The 20,593-nt window shown below is 39.3% G+C and overlaps 2 protein-coding genes across 4 annotated transcripts; both read left to right on the top strand.

Moving 5' to 3' along the window:
* The first annotated feature begins 542 nt into the window (after nt 1-542).
* On the top strand, nt 543-8,730 carry lcat (lecithin-cholesterol acyltransferase). 3 transcript variants are annotated; one of them, XM_042412597.1, is made up of 8 exons: nt 543-795; nt 871-1,073; nt 3,497-3,653; nt 4,084-4,199; nt 4,419-4,514; nt 5,987-6,211; nt 6,293-6,488; nt 7,444-8,730. In XM_042412597.1, exons 2-8 carry the CDS (start codon nt 923-925, stop codon nt 7,805-7,807), a joined length of 1,305 nt encoding a protein of 434 aa, XP_042268531.1. In that variant the 5' UTR covers nt 543-795; nt 871-922; the 3' UTR covers nt 7,808-8,730. The 3 variants fall into 3 exon arrangements, with proteins under 3 accessions (XP_042268531.1, XP_042268530.1, XP_042268529.1); XM_042412596.1 differs by having other exon boundaries at nt 868-1,073; XM_042412595.1 differs by lacking the exon at nt 543-795 and having other exon boundaries at nt 829-1,073.
* Nucleotides 8,731-8,861: 131 nt separating this feature from the next.
* On the top strand, nt 8,862-20,506 carry pla2g15 (phospholipase A2, group XV). The gene is made up of 7 exons (XM_042412598.1): nt 8,862-9,157; nt 11,601-11,757; nt 13,390-13,508; nt 13,735-13,833; nt 14,399-14,623; nt 16,701-16,813; nt 18,596-20,506. Exons 1-7 carry the CDS (start codon nt 9,007-9,009, stop codon nt 18,995-18,997), a joined length of 1,266 nt encoding a protein of 421 aa, XP_042268532.1. The 5' UTR covers nt 8,862-9,006; the 3' UTR covers nt 18,998-20,506.
* Nucleotides 20,507-20,593: the final 87 nt, after the last annotated feature.

Genomic DNA, 20,593 nt, shown 5'->3' with positions numbered 1-20,593 from the left:
TTATTCAGGAATAAAACTGATTTATAAAACAGTTGTAAGGTTGTATCTGAGTTCAGATGTCATCATTTCCATTGGTAAGCGATGACAAACATCTTCTGTTGATACTGATTTTGTTAAAAGTTAGGCTAAACATGAACATATACGAGACTAGAAATGTAATTGATAGTTTATCCTCACACAATCAACAGTGGCCTGCTTCATTCTGTTATTGATACTAATCTGTTCTGGTCAGATCGGCCAAATTATATTATCTATATCATAAGTTTATAAGAAGTTACCAGGTCATATTTATTGGGATTTACATGGGCTCTGTGTTTACAATGTTATCTACTGTATATTTATTGTAAGATTTGATATAATCTATAAAAGAGAAAACTTTGGGGCCACATATTTTTCTTGGGGGGCCAGATCACTGCTGTTGGCCTATTGTTAATTTAAAGCGAACATAAACAGTAGGGTAAGACACGTAAAGTGAGCCTATTTATTACAGCTGGATATAAATATTGATTCTTTTTTTTTTTTTTTTTTTTTTTGTAGTATCGGGAAAATGATGTCTTCTCGTCAGTCTTCTCATGGTCAATCATTTACATTCTTTGTGTAAATAAATACGTGTAATTTGTAAAAATCGATAGGGCAAACTACACGTTTTGGCTATTTGTTCCTGTGCCTGCCTGTGTGGTGTCATCCTTATTGTAAACCAGGAGATTTCAGAGATTAAAAGAGACCAACCAACGAGAATAACTCCTAATTTGTTGCCATGCTTGGACAGGCGTGAAGCGTTTCCAAGTAGGACAGGTAATATAACAAACACGTTGGTCTGACCTCAAGTTTTCCCTCTGACCGGCCCGCCTCTCCCTCCGCCTCCAGTAGCTCTCAGACCGACACGAAGCGCTGCCCGACAGCACAGCTGGCTGAGAGAAACATGGGATCCGCAGGGCGCTTCTGCTCGGTGCTGCTGGTTGTAGTTCTGCTGGGGCTTCATCACTCCTCAGGTTTCTGGATCATCAACGTTGTCTTCCCTCCCGATGCCAAAGCCAAATTACCAAGCAACAGCACTCCACCACTCATCATAGGTAAGTGTATCTACTCATTTTAATATAGCTGTCTTTGCATGTCCAGAATTTAAAATCTGCTTGGTAACGGACCAGGAAAAGGCCCCAGGGACCCCGGAACTCCAGGGGTCCTGATAGCTCCAAGATTTAGGTATTTTCTTTGGTTTGTTCATTTTTAATTGAAAATTAAATCTAGGCTATTTGGGAATGTACTCAAGTACAATATCAACTGATGAGAGGCTTAAGGAGAGACTTGTTTTATTTTCTTATCTTGAGGCCCTGTCTGGAAGAGGACTTCAAGTTTAAGACCATCTGTTATTTCAGTTTTGTGCGTACTTTCATCGCATATTCCTGGATTCATTTGCTTTTAATCAAATTAAAACACAGCAAACCTGCAGCCAAGTGGTATCCCAGCATCGACAAACTGTACGCATTGCACAGATAATGGGAGAAACAAGGTGTACTGGAGGTTAATAGATACTGCAGACATCTATCTATCTGACTGTCTGTCTGCGTATTGATGTCTAGGCTATCAGTGAGGCTACACACTGTACTCTGTACATTTGACCCTGAAATTTGCTGTTCTAGTGTGTCTGTACGTCTGTCCCTCTGAAATGCCATAGTATGACCCGGCTAGATAAGCAGGACACGAAGGGCCAAAATGTGATTCAGTGGTCATGCTCTGCGCTGGCCCTGCACACTTTAGCTGTGTGGGTATTATTGCCTGCTACACTGTTACAGGCATTCACAGACCAGCATTTGGCCCCTGACCCAGTTTGGGTAAGACGCAGTCTGTCCCTTTCAGGCCATGAGGTCACTTCTTGTTTCCACAGTGGTGACTGAAAATAGAGCAAGTGAGTCCAGACTGTCTCATTGATACTTACGTGGTCTTCTACTTTCCATTTCTAATAATGAGGTTTTATTGTATTATTATTCTGTACATTATAGACCATCTGTCATGAAAGCCATAACAAGTATATAGCTAATTGGCTTTAAAATGTACTTTGACAAACACTAAAAGGTTTTTTATGTATAATTGATTGATCTGTCAGATGGACAGATGACTGTTCCTAATATAATTTATATTATACTAATTTTTATCATTGTTAATGTTAAAATCTACAACTAATATACAGCAGCCCTCAAATTACTACATACAGTAATATAAAATCGTCATGTACCTGTGACATCAAGACAGTAAAATAATGCATCAATGTGACATAGTGTAGTACACATCCTTCTTCCCGCTGCTGATGACTCACTGTTTGCAGTCAAAAGGTCGTTGTCCAAATCTAAAAACATAGAGTCTACCGTAGAGGAGCTCCCAATGACCAGCAGTCAGTTAAGTTTTGGTTTCTGGTCTACAATATTTATTGTGACAATAATTATGACAAAAATACAATACAGTACATTACAGGACAGAAGACAAAGTTGAGGCGTATGATTGTATTTGCCACTATGACCTGGAAAGTGTAAAAGATCAGGTTCCACATGTCGTGAAGTTGAGAAATCACCTGTCAATATTTGACGGAACACGTAGGAAATCTGTTTAGTCAAAATAAACAATTTACAACAAACATAGAGCTATTGAAACGTCACACATTCTGTTAGATGTTGTGAAAACCAGTTTTTAATAATAAAGTGTAGCAAACTAATTAACATGTAATGGCTTTTAGCAGATATCGTGTAGAATATTGACCAAAATCTTCAGATGCTGTTATGAAAGGAAGGAGTGTTTTATTTGCAAAGCTGGCCCAAGCATATTCTGGGGGTCTTTCCCATGAAATCATTCCCAACTCTCCACAACTGTGATTAACACAGTTTCCTTCTTACAGAGGGTGAAAATAAAACTGAAAAAAACAGAACTGAATTAAGCTGCATTGTGTAATAATACTTGCTTAAAACTGCACCAACCAATATTTTATGTTAACAATAAATCAAATGACTTTGTGTAACTTGAAACTCTGCAGTTCCCCCTCAGCATATGGAGCTTTTCAGTACCTTTCACCTCTTTCCAGCTGCAGCAGGCAGCTGTTTTCAGTTTTTAGCAGTTAAAGAGCCAGATACTATTTTCAGGAATTAGCCAGGGGAGTGACTCTAAATGAATACTAATGTTGCTCCATATCTGCTGGATATGTTCAGAAGCAAATGTTCTACCACGGTCACCATAACTATAAGGTGATCATATTTCAATGTAGGTCATTTCACTGCCTCAAGTGGCCGAAAAAAATCAATGAATGCAGATCTAAAAATGAACAGAGGGCTTCATATTTGTTATTGGCTTGTTTTTGGGGACCCTGGTGGCCCACGTAGCCCCTTAATTCACTCATGCCTTGGCCCGGCTCTGCTAACCTGTTACTGGTTTTGATCATTGACCTAGAGTATTATTTAACCTTTCGTTCCTTACCTCACACTGTGATCCACTGATGTGTTTGTGTGTCCAGTACCAGGGAACTTGGGGAACCGTCTGGAAGCTAAGATAGACAAGCCGACACTGGTCCACTGGATGTGCTACAAGAAAACTAAGCACTGGTTCCCCCTATGGATTGACCTCAACATGTTCATGCCAATAGGTGTAGACTGCTGGATTGATAACATTAGGTAACACTGACCTACCCTTCATGTCTGTCCTCAATCTGTATTACCTGTCACCATTAAACAACTTAATAAATACCATTGTTCTACAACTTTACCTTACTGCAGGTAGAGAATGTTTCCTGATGCTCGGGGGAAAGTTGAAGACATAGTTTATTATGCCATGTTTCCCCAGTGTTTTTCCTGTCATATTTACACTTTCCTTCCCTGTTGCGATCTCCCCTCAGATTTTAGTATTACCGTACATAATGAAAGATCTAGAATTTTGTTATTCTACTGTCTTGAATCTCTTTGTCTGGTCTAAGAAGTCGCTACAGGATCTAACAATTACACTGGGGGAACCAAAATATTTTTGTCCTGTTCCAGGTGTTATTAGAGTCACACTATGTTCATCATGTTTTTGTTCAACTAGACTGACATGAATGTGCGTGTCCAGACTTGTTTACAACAGGACGACTCGGCGGTCATCCAACTCACCAGGGGTACAGGTCCGGGTGCCAGGATTTGGGCAGACCTATCCCATTGAGTTTCTCGACCATAACAAACTGGCTGGTGAGAGAGATACATCTGTTTTGGTGGATTTATATATGCTTGGAATTTGTGGATTCTGTCATCTTTTCATGCATTACATCCCCCTGGTTTGTTTGTATAAAAAAGTCCTACAGTTCCAGCATTAAATATCTTTGCAATTTGTTAACTGCTTTGTACCAAGTAAAGCTAGCTTAGAGTCTGACATCTGGTACTGATTGAGTCCGTTGCTGTGTTTTGCAGGTTATTTCTACACTATGGTGCAACATTTGGTCAACGTGGGATACACCCGAAATGAGACAGTCCGAGGGGCACCGTATGATTGGAGATTAACTCCTAGTAAGTGGTAAAAACACACATGCACCCTCACATACACACTCATATTGTAACTGGTTGCTTAAAAGAGCTTTACACAGTATATCTACACAGCTGTAACACACCTCACCATTGGAATACAAGCAGTTTATCTTGATAGAATATGGAAATAAAAAGGTTCGATACTGTGCACGTGTTGGTTGGGAAAAGTACATGAGACGGTAAAGGAGCCTTCAGACCAATTCAGCTTGACATTTTTAAGTAATAATATCCAATCTTTTCCCTGATGAGATAAACAAAAATAATAATAAAGCCGAAAATCAGAAGAGAAACAGGAAAATGATGTGACTTGTAAAGACTTTATACAAGACTGATCCACTAATCAATATTTTTATATTAAGGCTGCATTCACTGAAATTATTGGGCCATTTGAGGGCAGCAGTGCGACATGTACACACATTATTAACAAAATATTACCATATGAAGTTGTTATGGCAAATATGTGAGCAAACACTCACCTATTTTTCAGCATTTACACATGGAACAAAATAAGCATGTTTGTGTTCATTTAGAGTTGTGTTTTTGGCCATCAGACTGCTGTAAAGTCCAATATTGACTCTTTGTCTAGCTCTGTTTTTGTCTGCACCAACTCATAAAGGAAAATATCTGGCTCTTCAGCTATTAAACGCTCCACTGCCTTAACCAGCTAGTGGCTAACTTTGTCTGTGTACTGTTTGGTGCTGTGACAGAAGTATTTGTCAGAGCTTTTTTGTTTAAAACAGCTGCATGCTACAACTGAGACTGAGGCTGTAAATTAAAACAATGTGCTGAAAGATACTAAAACACTCTGTAGAGCTGAGGGGAACTGCAGAGTCGGGTGATAATTCTGTGAGTTTGTCATGAGTGACACTTTTCACATTGTGCATAATTATTTGATCCAATGTTAATATACAAGTATTTGTAATGCAGCTTTAGCAACAATTGAAACAAGTACATATAATTTGAAAGGTGTCACTCTGCAGCTCTACTGAGTTTTTTAAGCCTCTTTTAGCTCATTTTTTAGCCACTAATTGGTGAAGAAAATCAAAAATCTAGCAGCTAAAGACTAAGATATTTCTCTTAGGAGCTGGCAGACACCAAAGCAAAGCTAAGTGGAGAGTGAATAATGGACTTATATTTTTCAGAGGGCCAGACACATGACTCCTAGTCATTACTAATATTGCTTTTTGTCTGGTAGATGTGTAAATACACATCTTTTTTATTGCATGTTGGCCACAACAACAACTGTATAAGGCATGTTAGAGCTGTGTGTCCGTTAGCTTGTTGTATTTGTGAAGTTTTGATTTAGCCAGGCCAAATGCTGTATCATTATTTATACTGATGATGATAATGAGGATCATGACTAATGACGATACAGTATATTATATATGCACACAAATGGAGATCTCATGTCCTTACTTCACCCTCCAACCCTCCTTTCCTCCCTCGTCCAACAGATGAGAATGAAGAGTATCTCATAAGGTTGCAGGACCTGGTGGAAGAGATGTATGATCAGTACCAGCAGCCTGTTTACCTGCTGGGACACAGCATGGGCTGCCACTACGTCCTTTACTTCCTCAACCACCAGCCTCAGGCCTGGAAGGACAAGTACATCAGGGGCTTCATTTCCCTGGCAGCGCCATGGGGGGGCGCTGTTAAAGCATTGCGAGTCATGGCGTCAGGTAATGGAAAAGTACTTAGAGTGGAGTATAATACAATACAGTACAACAGAAGAAGTTACTAACTGGATCTTGCTTTTGTAGGTGAAAATGACGGCATTCCAATGATTTCCAACATCAAGATCCGCGAGGAGCAGAGGATGACAACAACTAATCCCTGGATGGTGCCATCTGAGGAGGCCTGGTCGAAGGACCACGTCTTCATCTCCACACCATCCTTCAACTACACCCACCAGGACTACCAGCGCTTCTTTACAGACATCAATTTTGAGGATGGCTGGTAACTAACAACCCTAAAGGACAGGTTCACAATTTTTTAAATTTACCTTAAAGCAACAGTCAGGTGCCCATATGAATACTAAAACAGGTTTTGCTCACTGTAATTATTCCTCCTGTTCAAGCTGGCCATACTGTTAATACTGGTCAGTGTATTCTGGGTCATCTCATGCTGTATTCTGATTGGTCTTTCAGCAGTCACATTGTGAGAATTTGGTCTTAAATTTCTGACACTGTCAGAATTTTGCCTCAGACTCTCTTTGGTTGCCAAAGCTCCACATTGGTCGTCGGTGCTCGTGTCTCACAGTGCACTCCAGGACACTGTTTTGCATTGACGACCAAAGATTTTACCACGTTTATCTTGCACAATGACATAGCGTAAAGGGGCTTTAAGACAGACTTGAAAAATTGTGAACCTATCCTTTAATGTTATCACACAAGCTTAAGTTTAACAAAAAAACTCCTGAATCATTCTAACTCAAATTTATTATGTGTAAAATGTATTATGAAAGAAAATCAGCCAGTGCTTTTTGAGCTCTGCTGAACAGTGAGTATAAAGTAGCAGTGGTAATCTATGATCAGTTTTACTTGATCAAACAAGAACCTGGTCAATATGTAAATGAGGGCTGTAGGAGCAGATAAGTGTGCAGTCTCTAGTTTTTGTATCCACCCACCATGGTAGGTAGTGTACAGGACATTATTTCATTGTGGTTGTAGACATGTTTTGTGAGGAATAACAGTTTTAAAGCATTTTATTTTTTAGAATATCTTTTAAATTTTGCTGATGCCTCGTAGTTTTGTTCATAGAAAGATAAGAAAATCCTGGCGTGTCTTTTCTTGATACTACCATCTGGATTCGCCAAATCCAGAAATGTTCAAATCCATCACACCGGACTTTAAAGTCTTGGTCCCAGTACCACTCCACTTTCATAAACCCCTTGTCCTCTTGTTGGTTTCAGGCACATGTGGGAAGACACTAAGAATCTGACCGGTGATCTCCAGCACCCTGGTGTTGAGGTGTGGTGTATGTACGGAGTAGGACTGCCAACTGTGGTAACGTACATTTACGACGAGGAGTATCCCAACGCAGACCCAGTGGACTTCGTTTACGCTGATGGGGATGACACAGTGGACAGCTTTAGCATGGGTCTTTGCAAACGTTGGGTGGGGCAGCAGGAGAAGCCCGTCCACGTAACAGAGTTCAGAGGGTTGCCCCACCTGGATATAGTGTTCCACGAAAAGGTGCTCAACCAAATCCAGCATATCCTGGAGGGCATATCAGACACACCCAAAGTGATTGATGTCAGATCTGGAACTAAATAGTAGTATTTAAGAGCTTAAAAAACACGCGGAGTGCTGTATTTTTTTTTTTTACATAGTTGACTTTTGAGTCTGTTCAAGTGTCAAGCAGAAAATTGCACATACATAGCTTCAACGTGTGAAACCTGAGGTTTGGTCCAGATTTAACAAGCACCCAATCTGGACTAGCAAGTAATCTAACCCTGACCCCCCCAGCCCATAAACATGACCGTCTTATCTGAAGTAAAGGCTGAAGTATGAGTTTGACCCTGATCTGCTTTTTTCTGATTTCAAGCTGAGATTTTTGTAATACATCAATGTGTTTTGATGCATTTCCCATATGGTGATGATGATGGGATTTATGGTGTTCATGGTATTCATAATAATAACAGTAATTAAACATACTAATAGGGATTCTAATAATCAGTGCATTGTTTTATCATTACCTATAAAGGAAACTTTGAATCCTGTTTCATTAGATCTAGATTAGAACTATACACAATTCTACTTTGTTGACTTTTCATGGCATTCATCATGTCAGCATTATTTTTAAAACTTGAGTGAAAAAACATGAATAAAAGAACTTTTGAGTGAACTTTTGTAGCCACACACACACACACACACACACACACACACACACACACACACACATCCCATAAGACATATTTCATTTTGGGTGTGTGACTTTAATGGATACTTAAATTATAGGGACCTCATCAGCAGCCTGTTTTTATAATGTATGATGTCGGTATAATACTTCTATTAGGAGTTTAAATATTTTTTGGTATCTGTATAAATCTTTTTGACCAGTTATTCTTCTTCTTTGAGTACATACGGTATACTGTAGCTCGTACATGCACATAAAAACTGATAATATGGAATGATAAGGATATTTATACTGTTGTGCCAAATTCATGTGAATGCTTCCACTTAATAAAGCATTTAATATAAGAAAAAAGTCACGTGTGTCAAATGATGAGATTAGATTAGATCCAGTACAAATAGACTTCACGTGAAGTCGATGACTTCTGACTGGTGTTGCCATCCGGGTGGATTGCTCTGTAATCTGTTGAGGAGTCTCGTGATCATCGCCTTCTTGCTTTCCGATCATCAACACACGTTTGGTGAATGAGTCAGAGACGGTAAAGCAGGAAAACCCAGCTGCAGATGTACACATACTGACCAGGCGACAATGACAGTTTGGCTATGAGCCATCAGGATCCATGGCGGCTTGGCAGCGGATAACCGCCCGCTCTTCGCTGCCGCCAGTCGGCTTGTTGTTGTTGCTGTTGTCGGTAAGGAGCGCCGGGAGATCTCTGGAGAAATGCGGCGGCGACAATTCTTGTCAGCCTCAAAGACCTCCCGTGGTCCTCAGTAAGTGTTTCTCAAGTGTTTTATTTTGTTAATAGTTTAGTTCACCTTCCCCATCTGTTGACAAATAATTGCGCAACTTCTTGCCTCAGCTCATCCGCAGCTAGCCATGATGACAGGCCAAACTCCGGTGACGATTTGACCAATTTAACTACCTTCGTTCATTACAGTCGTCATATCAAAGCTCAAAATAATTCTCAATGCCCTCAAATGACTGCTTTGTCAGTCTTTAATTCGGCTCACACATATTCATCCAATTTGTATGTGCGTCGATTGAATTTCAACTTTTGTAAATGTTTGGCCTGTCAGTCCCGTTGTCTTCTTCCACCAAAACATCCTGCTATTCGTCGCAATCAGGACAGTGTGTAACTTACCGGGTTGTGTATCAAAATCAGTTGCAACAAATGCAGTTTTTAGCGTTATATTTGTGTCGTATTGATAAAAGGTTCCCACTTATTCCTGAAAATGTTGCGAGTCGTCGGTTCAGAGCAATCATTTTCACTTTAAGTAGGGCGTCTTTACACTGCTGTATTCTGGACATTATCACGAAATAGAAACGATATCATGATATTTAACATGTATTTGCGATATTGAGTGCACATTTGAACCTTTGTGTGCGCGGACATGCTAGTTGTTTTTCTGCTGAATGAGTGCAGTGTGTTTACAGCTCCATGATCATATGACTGTGATTCTCCTGCACTGCAGCCAATTAAGTTCTTATCACGCTGAAGAAGTCTCTCCTGCGATACATTGTGTAATATGTAGGGCTGGAAGATATGGACAAAAGCAAATATCAAAATATTTTTGACCAAATACCTTGATATCAGTATTGCAACAATATTGTAGGGATGACTATTGCTGCTTTCACAAAATATTTACACAATGAGATTTTTAATAAATAATCATCAGTAATGAGGATATAATGACTAAGTTACAACAGTCTGGTAAGTTCAGGAATTTATGTCACTTTACTGTAATGCAGCATTTAAAACCAGGAAAAGACAACATTAATGCCATATCACAATATATTCAAATTCTAAGATGATATCTAGTCCCATGTCATGATATTGATATCATATTGATATATTGCCCAGCCCTACTTCACATTAAGACCGTTTTTAAAAACAAGTATAATCCAATTACAGACATATATGTTCATATTTCTGTTTTTCCTCCTCTTCTTCTTCCACTCACGTGTTGATTGAAAGGGTTTTAGGTTTGCAGGAATCTTATCTTGTGTTTGGCCAAGTTACAACCACAGCCTCTGTCTGTCTACATGAGTGTGTGATAAGCACCTGTGTAACTGCTTGACCCACAGTGATCACCAATGTTTGTATGGACTTGAGTGGTTAAACAGCCAGTGTGTCAGAGTTTTTTTTTTTATACCTGTACACATGTTGAAATATAGCTCCAGGTAAGGAAGTAATTCTAAAGCATGAGCGGTATAATCACTTCCTATTTTTTTTAAAGATTAGAAAAAAAACCTTGAAAAACCTTTTGGTCAATGTTCTACTAAATAGACACACATTTGGCCATAGTTGCTCACCACCAAAACCAAAAGTATTTTTTGTGAAAATAAAGGTGATTTGTCTCTTAAAAGTTCTACCTTACCAGCACATCATGGTGTTGTTGTTACAAAGCCAAATCCCTGCAAGTTGAATAACATTGTGTAGGATTATAGATTGGTGTTATAACACACAAATCAATGAAGGCACCAAAAGAAAAATAGTGTGTCCCCTCACCTTCCTGTTTGTGCTGTGATTCATTGTATTGATATTACAGTGGGTACAAACTGCTATTGAACTGACACTGAAACTCATCCCTACAAACAGCCACAAACTGTAAAACACTGTAGTTGTAAAAAATAGTATATGTTGGGCTCCTGTGGAATTGTGTCACACAGAGGCAGCTGAAGGGCATGTTCGACTGTAAATATTTTAGAACAGGACAGAATGTTAAACTAATAACTGAAGGAGCCTGAAAACGCAGAACATTCAGTCATGGGGTGAAAGGAAATTCCAAGTTTTAATATTTATTTATAAATCAGTGTCAGAGAACAAGGGAAATACATCTTTTTAAAATTTAGTTGCTGCAACACCACATTCAGGAACACTGTTCCCATATTGTAGTATATGTGATTTTGGATTGTACTAATTCTTATTTTAACAGTGGCATCCAGACATACCTTTGAGTGGTACAGGGTCTAAAACAGTGCTATCACTAGTTCATTTCTAATCATGATGTACTTCATGTATTACATGATGTTATTTACATAAACTGTATTTAACTCAAATGGTTTCCTTAGTTGTGTTAAAGTGTTAAACCTTTTTTTGTAATAAATATCAAAGAACTATTTATGTAATTTTAGGCAAAAAACCAGACTTTCTATCTTTTTTGTCAGTGATGTTGCTGATTTGCGACTCTTTTCTCACAATGCTCGTTGCAGTTCCGGGGGATCTGGGAAACCAGTTGGAAGCGAAGCTGGATAAACCCAGTGTGGTGCATTACATCTGTTATAAGAAGACCGACTCCTTCTTCACTCTGTGGCTCAACCTGGAGCTGCTGGTGCCTGTAGCCATAGACTGTTGGATAGACAACATAAGGTATGATGTGGGTCTTTGTCATCAACACAATCCGAGTCATCAATACAGCTATCTACTGAATATCTATCAATCAATGATGAATTTATCCCTCTCTGTGAACACTCATGATGAATTTTCTCTCACAGTGTGAATGGTTGTCAGTAGTTCTATCAGTTTTGCTTATCATAAACGAAATCTATACTAATCTATTGGTTAAAATATTTTGCCTCTGTTGTTTTTACGGGGAACACTTGATTTTTGTGAAAACAAGACTGTGGTGCAAATTCCAAAACTGCAAATTCCTGGAGGTGCCATCAGTAGGATGAGGCAGTAGGTAGATGGGTTCGATGACCTGGTTGACTTTCTGTGAAAAGTTATCAACCTACACTGAACAAACTGACCTTTGAAATCTACACTGATCAACAAGGTATGGAAAGACACAGAAAGAGCGAGAGATAGGAATTCTTTATGTCTCCATCAGCAATCAACAAAAGTGAGTGAGCCTGATTAGTGTATTTTTAGCCATTCAATTGAACAATTGTTTAAACAGTTCAAAATAATGAAAGAATCCCACTGTGCACAAGTAAGCCTTGTACCCAGAAAGCTGCAAATAAAAAAGTGCGATAAGTATCACAGCATTATCACAAAATGTACATGTTAAAATATCCTACAGTGCTATTTTTTAAAATTATTATTATTTTTTTAATAACATCTTATTATTTATCTTGAATAAGAGTGCTCTGTTATTTTGAAATGAAAGCACATGGGTAGAGAGTGGGAACACTGATCAACACTCACATAACTGATCATATGACTTATATGATTGGCTGGCACCGCACCAGTACATCTTTACTGAACAACAAGAGTTAATTTAAAGCTCAGGGACCATCTTAAACGTATTCTAACTATGAAATGAAAGCTGTCAAAATTGAAGGTTTAAGGCACCTGATCTAATTAAGAATCAATCATCAACATTAAGCTAGCCCCTTTAACTTTAAGTCAACAAATTGACTCAGCAATGTCAGTTAGACAATAGTATCTATGCAAGGTTTGCTAACATTAGCCACCATAAGCTACTGGTTATACCAGGCCAAGTAAGGCTATAACAGCAAAACAGAGCAGCTGTGCGTCCTATTGCATATAAATTATTTTTTTCATTTTAGATGGCTTTAATGAAGGACTAAAGGTACATGGGTGGGACATGAAAGTGATGCTATGTTCATACATGTTTAGGTGAATCAAGCTAAATGGGTTTAAAGCTAAATCAAAACTGTCTTGAGTCACTAAGTCACAGTTTTAAGAAAATACATTATAGTAAATGGGGTGAGGGGAGTGAAAGGGAGTGAAATTGGAATTGTTTTAGCTCTCCAACAATGTCCTTGTGACTTGAAAAATATCCTACAGATATTCACTTCTGCTTGACAAAACCGAAAAATCTTTTCTCACATCTGCCCGGAACCTCTACAAACCAGAGTTTGGGAAGTTGTTGTCATACAAGACGAGCAATGTGGTTGAACAAGAGTGATTTTAAAATGGGAAGTGTGTCTTGTGGTAAGATGTATTTGTAAGTGTGCGTGTATGGCTCACCGGAGAAGCAGAACTGAGACTGGTCAAATTATCCTTGTGAGAGTTTGTGTATGTGCATATTTGCAGGCTGATCTACAACAGGACCACACACACCACCTCGTCCCCCCCGGGTGTGGACATCCGTGTCCCTGGGTTCGGACAGACGTATTCAGTGGAGTATCTGGACCCCAGCAAACGCAGTGTGGGTGAGTTGAAAGGCCTAAAACCTGGTCACACACAAAATCATGTTTAAATGGACAAACAGCCCTGTAGAGAAATGAGAACCAGCTAAAATATCCTTAGTTTAAGGTCTAAATTGGTCCTCACATGATGAACACAAATCAGATTATAACTTTTGTCATGTTTTGTCGGAGAGATTGAAATGTACCATGCTTTATTTCATCTTATCTTGTGTTTGTGTCTGTCTTCTAGGCATGTATTTCTTTAGTATAGTGCAGGCGATGGTGGAGTGGGGTTACACCAGAGATGATGATGTCAGAGGAGCCCCCTATGATTGGAGAAAAGCCCCCAGTAAGCACACACTCACACAGCCCCAACCAACATTTATTCCCTGAGCCTTCACCCTAACCCATGTATCCTCAACCCACATCTGCAGAACCTACAATACACTCTTTTTCATTCTTCTGGTTTTCATTTGTGACGAGTTGACTTGACTTTTGTCCAGCGATTCCAACGGTACCTCACAAGTCAGATGAGTTGTAGAGTGATCAACTCACAAGACTCATGTGGCTGCTCGAACTTGTGAGTCAGTCAGTGTTAATCGCTTAGTGAGATAAGAGGAACCAGAAAAAACATTTCCAGTCAAGAAATTTAGTTTTAGTTTTATTTTGAAAGGTGTATTACAGGCAGAAAAGTCAGAATGAATAGAGTAAGTTAAGTAATGTGGCAAATTTGATCCATCAGGCAATTTTAAATGGAAATGAGAAAAAGGTATTTTTCAGCTGGTGTCCAGGCTATAACAGACACCAGTCTGTTCACTCCTGTCAGAGCACTTCTGCCAATCTAGGAAGGAATCAAATGTTAAATCTTGGAAGCTCTCCAAACTAATAATGGAAATTCCTTTCTCCTCTACCAGATGAGAATAAAGAGTATTTCCTGGCGCTGCAGAAGATGATCGAGGAGATGGCGGAGAAGGCTGGCGGGCCCGTGGTGCTGATCGCTCACAGCATGGGAAACATGTACACGTTGTACTTCCTCAACCAGCAGCCACAGGCCTGGAAAGACAAATACATCAAAGCTTTCATTTCTCTGGGACCACCGTGGGCTGGGGTGGCCAAGACCCTCCGCGTGGTCACCTCTGGTAGGAGCAGGAACCATGTGCATGTGTAATGGGTCTAATGCTGCATTGTAGACAAGCAAAGCATTCACAGGGTCTCTCTTGTGTGGATGCTGTCTGTATCTCTGTAATAGCATGAAAGTTACAAAATGCTCCTCACTAGTCCTGCCACACACACACACACACATGCCTCAACAACTTCACACTTGTTTTTTGTTTTTTTATTAATATATTTGACAGACACATACAACCACCACCTTACAGTTTCTTTTTTACAAACTGTTACAGTCTGGTAATAATCTCACATGACCAGACAACATTGTTTATATCCTTGATAAATATAAATCCAGTAACAACCAATATCCACAACGACAGCGACTCATGAACACAGAGTAGCCCGGTTAATAAGAGGGACAAAAACCAGAAGATATAAAACCAATTAACAAAAAACAGAACTAAAGCGAAAAGCAACAAACAATTTGTGATATGTGCTTTTTTTGCGGTAAAATAGCAGGAATTGGGAAAACATGCAAGCAAAGGAAAATAATGCATTTTTTTTTTAACTATTACCAATGAAGAGTCATACAGTATGTAATCATTTCCTGTGCACTGCGATGACGTAAGTTAACATAAAACAAAATGCAACAATTGGTCCTTATCACAAGTCGACTGTTGACACTGTTGATTTGGCCATTTCATGTGGAAAGGTTACGGTAATTTGGCCACATTGCAGGCTCTCACGTTAATTACTATGTAAAATTGCAATTTCCTGGAGGGTCTGTTTAATGTGGAGAAACCATGGGAATTTTGCAAAATTTCAAGCCCCACAAATATTGCAGAGATTGGTTGAATTTTCATTAATTACTACCATCACAAGATTGCGATTTCCTGGAGGGAATAACTGACATTTATTGATTAGTAATAAAGTACAGTTGAGGCTGATGGGAATGTTATTAGTTTGCAGGTAATTGGTCATAAACCAAAGTCTTGAGCAAAGTCAGAGAATCAAAAAGTTAAATGTCACAATTGTGAAAAATGTTTCCAATCCATCCAATATTTGACATATTTCATTGTGGGTTGTCTGATGGACTGACATTGCCATCTTTACAGCCACTGCGCTCGCATGGCTAAAAGGACCTAAAGTAAACAGAGTGGGGGAAAAATGTGTACATTCTCAGGGAAGTGCACAATGTAGAGGGGAAGAGCAAGTGAAGCTAGCAGAAGTGCTAAACATATAGTCGCTAAACTTCCTTTTAAGACAGAACATTTCCTCAAAAAGAATGCTCTGTCAAGTTCACAATGTCCTCATTAGAACATATTTACTCCCATAAAAATATATTAGCAACACTTAAAGAAGTTATATCTTTAAAAATAAGTCTTGATTAAATCCACATAAGTGGATTTAGAGCAACAATAAACACACTACCACACACAGATGAGCCTAACAACTCCCTTTTTAGAGGCAACCTGTTATTCAGACACTGATTTAGCATCAAAGCTTCATTCTGGGTGGTAGACCTCACCTGGAGCTACAACAAGAGACACTTTAATACACTAATCAAGACATTGTAGATTTGTTATATTTGCCCCAATCAGAATCAACCAGTTGCTTCCAAACAGCTGTGAGTGAATGGGCTGCTGAGAGCAAATTCGCTAATGCTAGTTGAATGCTTGTTTGTTTGTGGTCATGTTACATCTTTACTGGGCGGATGCACCCAGCAACTGAAGTGCAGCTTTAAGTGATGTGATGGGAACAGCCTATGTAATAACCCCAATAACATGCAGTAAGTGCTCTCATCCACTCTTTGTTCTGCTACTAGATTGCTTCATCACTGCTCAGGCCTAATTGCATAAAGAACAGTTACATCACATCCTGAATGTTTGTAAATGTCTAACCTATAACGCTGACACTTTCAGGATTAAACAATACCATGCAATACATCACACTGTATGGTTTGTGTCACGTGTTTCTGGTATGACCGGATTGGTGTGCTTTTTAAGAAGGAACAGGATAAAACTGTCCTCACTGGTTTTACACTGGTCTGGAAGTTCCCAGCTTAGTTTCAGTTCTCTGTCACAGGTTTCTTTTCTCTACCTTTAGGTGATAATAACCGCATCCCGGTGATCAGCTCATTGAAGATTCGTTCCCAGCAGCGCACTGCTGTCTCCACCTCCTGGCTCCTCCCCTATGCCCACTCCTGGCCCAAAGATAAGGTGTGTGTGTGTGAGATCACATTTGTTGTTTTCTGTCCTACGAAGGAGAATTAATACCTTCCCATCTTCTTCATCACATTCAGTTGTCCTCTTTCCCTCTCCTTTGTCCACCTCTCTTGGCTTTCTGAAAATTCAATATTAGTCGTCATTTCAAAATCAAATTTTAGCCTTAAACTTTTTAAAAATTGTTTTACAACAATTTTTCGCAATGAATTAAATCACTGCATGTAATGTGGAAAGTGTCATTTGTAGATATTATCACTGAACTCTACCGCTCAACATGGCTTTTTTAGCCTCTTTTAGCAAATTGTTTTGGTTTTCTGGTTCGCAGCTCTGCTTTCATCAACCTGCTCCAGCTGCAGAAGCTTTCTTTTAGCAAAAATGCTCTGAAATACTTACTGTACACTATCTGCCAGCTACAAACAGCAGAAAGACAAAGTTTAACTATCTGTGGAACATAATGGAGCATTTAGCAGATAAAGAGCCAGATCTTTTTCTCAGCTATTGGTGGAGACCAAAACCGGGCTAAAAGGGGAGTGAACATTGGACTTAAATTTGTCAGGTGGACAGAAACATGACTGCATATGAATGTTAGTGTTGGTCCATATCGGCTGGATGTGTAAACAAGCCATGGTTTACTGTGTACTATTAAGTTTGCCAGGGCAGGATGACTCATCCTGTTTCACCTTGGCACCCAACCAGAGGTCCCCCACAACAACACTGCAGCTTTCACCTTTTATTCCTCTTTCTTTCTTCTCTTTCCTCCACTTTGCTCTCTTCCCTCTATATCCTTACACACAAACACACATAACACCTACCCACATTAACACACACACACACACACACACACACACACCATGTGCATTTAGTATTAAGCCAAACTTTTATTTATTTATTTGTTTAAATTTTTTTCATGTTATTGTTTTCCTGGAGTTGCTGTCTGGTTCTCTTTGCCTCTACCGCTTGTACTGTCCTGTGTCATATGTGTTTTCATGTTAATCACTTATCCTGCACTCAATTTGCGTTAATCACATATTTTGCACTAATTAAAGGGGGGGGGGGGGATTGCCAGGGCAAACATATAAGATAACACTGCCCCAAGTGGCCAAAAATCAATCAATGAAGCTTTGAAAGAGACCTATTATGCTTTTCCTTATTTTCAGTCATATATATAATGTTACAATGTCGGATCTTCATATTAAACATGGCCAAAGTGTCAAATAATGAGGTAAACGTGTGTAGAAATAATCCCTGTGAGCAAAAGCACCAGCTTCAGAGTGCTCTGAATGCTTTGTTTCCAACAGTTTTTTTCTACTTTCAGCCCGAGCTGACATCAGCTCATGATGGATTTCTTTATATGGTCATCTGCTCCATGCACAGTTTGCATCAACAATAACTTAACACGACTCTAATATGTAAAGCTGGCCAATCAGAACAGAGTGTGCTCCAGGAGCTAAAACGGCCTGTAAAGAGAAACTGTATACTGAAGGGCTGTATAAAGGGCCAGTGTAAGATAAATAAGGAGTTTTTTGAACTGTGAATCATGCAAAGTTACTCTAGTGGAGTCCAAAAATAAAGATTTAGAGCTGTAAATGAGCATAATAGGCCTTTTTTAAATGAAAGTAAAAGTAAACCTGTTGAACAGTTATTAAGTACCTCCAGATATTGCATTACAAGCCAACTGAAAGTACAAATCTGACCATGTTGGAATACTGTCAAAAAAAGAAGAGAAAAAAAGTTTTAGAATAACTGATCATTTTTTTTCCCCCCATCCACCTCCAGGTCCTGGTCCAGACACCCACCACCAACTACACCGTGTTGGACTACAAGCGCTTCTACTCGGATATTGGTTTTGAGGACGGCTGGCTGATGCGGCAGGACACGGAGCCACTGGTCGCTGACCTCACGCCCCCTGGTGTGGCCGTCCACTGCTTGTATGGCAGTGGCATTCCCACATCGGAGGCCTTCCAGTACTCCGGTAAGTTCCCAGATGTGGAGCCCACGGTTGTGATCGGCGATGGAGACGGGACAGTGAACCTGCTTAGTGCCACTCAGTGCAAGCGGTGGGTGGGGCAGCAGAAACAGCCGGTGACGTTAAAAGAGCTTCCCGGGAATGAACACGTGAACATGCTGTTGAACTTCACGACGGTGGCTTACATCAAGACCGTGCTGTTCTCCCCGTGATGCCGGCAGAAACTGAGGGACACGGCTTAACACACCCACACACACACACACACACTCTGTAATATTTAAACTCCACATATACATGCGCACAGAGCCATATGTGGACAGACTCATCTCGCCTGTCTCTCTGAACATTGCCTGCCAGAATAATCCTGTGTACATGCCACACTGCTCAAGAAAAAGTATTGAACTTTTGTAGTAATATCACAGATCAAAAATTTTAAATTAATTTTATACAGTAGCTGTAATTATACAATTTATGTTAATTAATGTCAGCTTGTTTACTGTTTAGCAAACCTAAAAAACTTTTATATTGGTCTCAGATTTTAAAGAACCCTAGATTTTACCTACGAAATTCACGTTATGATGATAAAGGACGTGTATTAAAAATCAAAAACCAGGGATAAACTGTATGTGCCACTTTCTGAGTTATTAATCAAAGTCAGATCTTTTTATTAATGTCGTGAAAGAGATTGCTGAACTCTTGACTCTAATGTTGTTAATGCTAAATGTTATAGCACATATATTGTTTGTATCTTTCTCAGTGCAACAGGTTACATGTTTCAGTGCTTGGTGTATATTTATAACACCTAATTAGAAACAACTTGCTTAATTTTTTTGTCACATAATTTGATTTCTAGTGATCCTTTTGTTGATTCTTTTTCCGTTTTATTCTTTGCATGCAGCCGAGCTGTAAATCCCTGATGGTCCTGGGACTTTGTTGTTTATATTATGTTGTCGATGAGTCGTGTGCTGAAGAACCTGAACCATACCTGGAATATGGACATTGAATTTAGTCGTGTCAAAGCTGCTCAACAAACCAAATGACAAACAAAATTTTTAATATTTAACAACATTTTTAAGCATAAAAAAAAATCATATTCTGCTCTTAGTTGTTTGTTTCCCAACTGGCTGTATCAAAAAGTAGCCAAATGACCTTTTAAGTCTTGAAATCAGTGTTTCAGCATTAATGCATAATCTCTGATCTAAAGTTAAATGACCTATATTCAGCGTAGAAATGCTGCTTTTTGCTGGCCAGCATGTATTCCTACATTACCTCCACCCATCACTGCTCATATCTGCTCACTTTCTCTCGTCCTGTCCAGCATATGTTGATGGTTCTGTAAATATTTTTCCTGGAGTTTGGTTTGAACCAGGTGCCTCGACAGGCTGGATTTACACAGGCACAAAATGAGGGGACTTTTATTGCTTTATGGTATAAATCTGATCTTTTCTTGGCTGTTGTATTATTTGTTGTTTCCTCTTTCTGTTTAGACAGACATGAAAAGTTCAGACTGCTGTCATACCGAGTTTAAAACTCGACTCCCTGTCCTTGTGGAAATGCAGCCAGAATCTCTCTGACCTGAGTGATTGTACTGTGCTATCCAGCCCTCACTGGACCAAACCAAAATGATATGCTCTAAATATCATATCTGCTGTGAACTATCATAAATGTGTGTCATAAACATGTGTTGCCTATAAAGTAAAACATTTCAAATATTACTCTCAGCCACTGACCTTTCTTTCTGAAGTGAACTTTTCTCCCTGTTTTTAAGAACTGATGTTATTTTTGTGCTGTAGGAGTCCAGTCTGTCT

This window comes from Thunnus maccoyii, chromosome 5 (genome assembly GCF_910596095.1).
Source record: "Thunnus maccoyii chromosome 5, fThuMac1.1, whole genome shotgun sequence".
Lineage (NCBI taxonomy): Eukaryota > Metazoa > Chordata > Actinopteri > Scombriformes > Scombridae > Thunnus > Thunnus maccoyii.
Note: the sequence above shows the minus strand (reverse complement) of the source record. Positions and strands in the feature narration are given on the sequence as shown.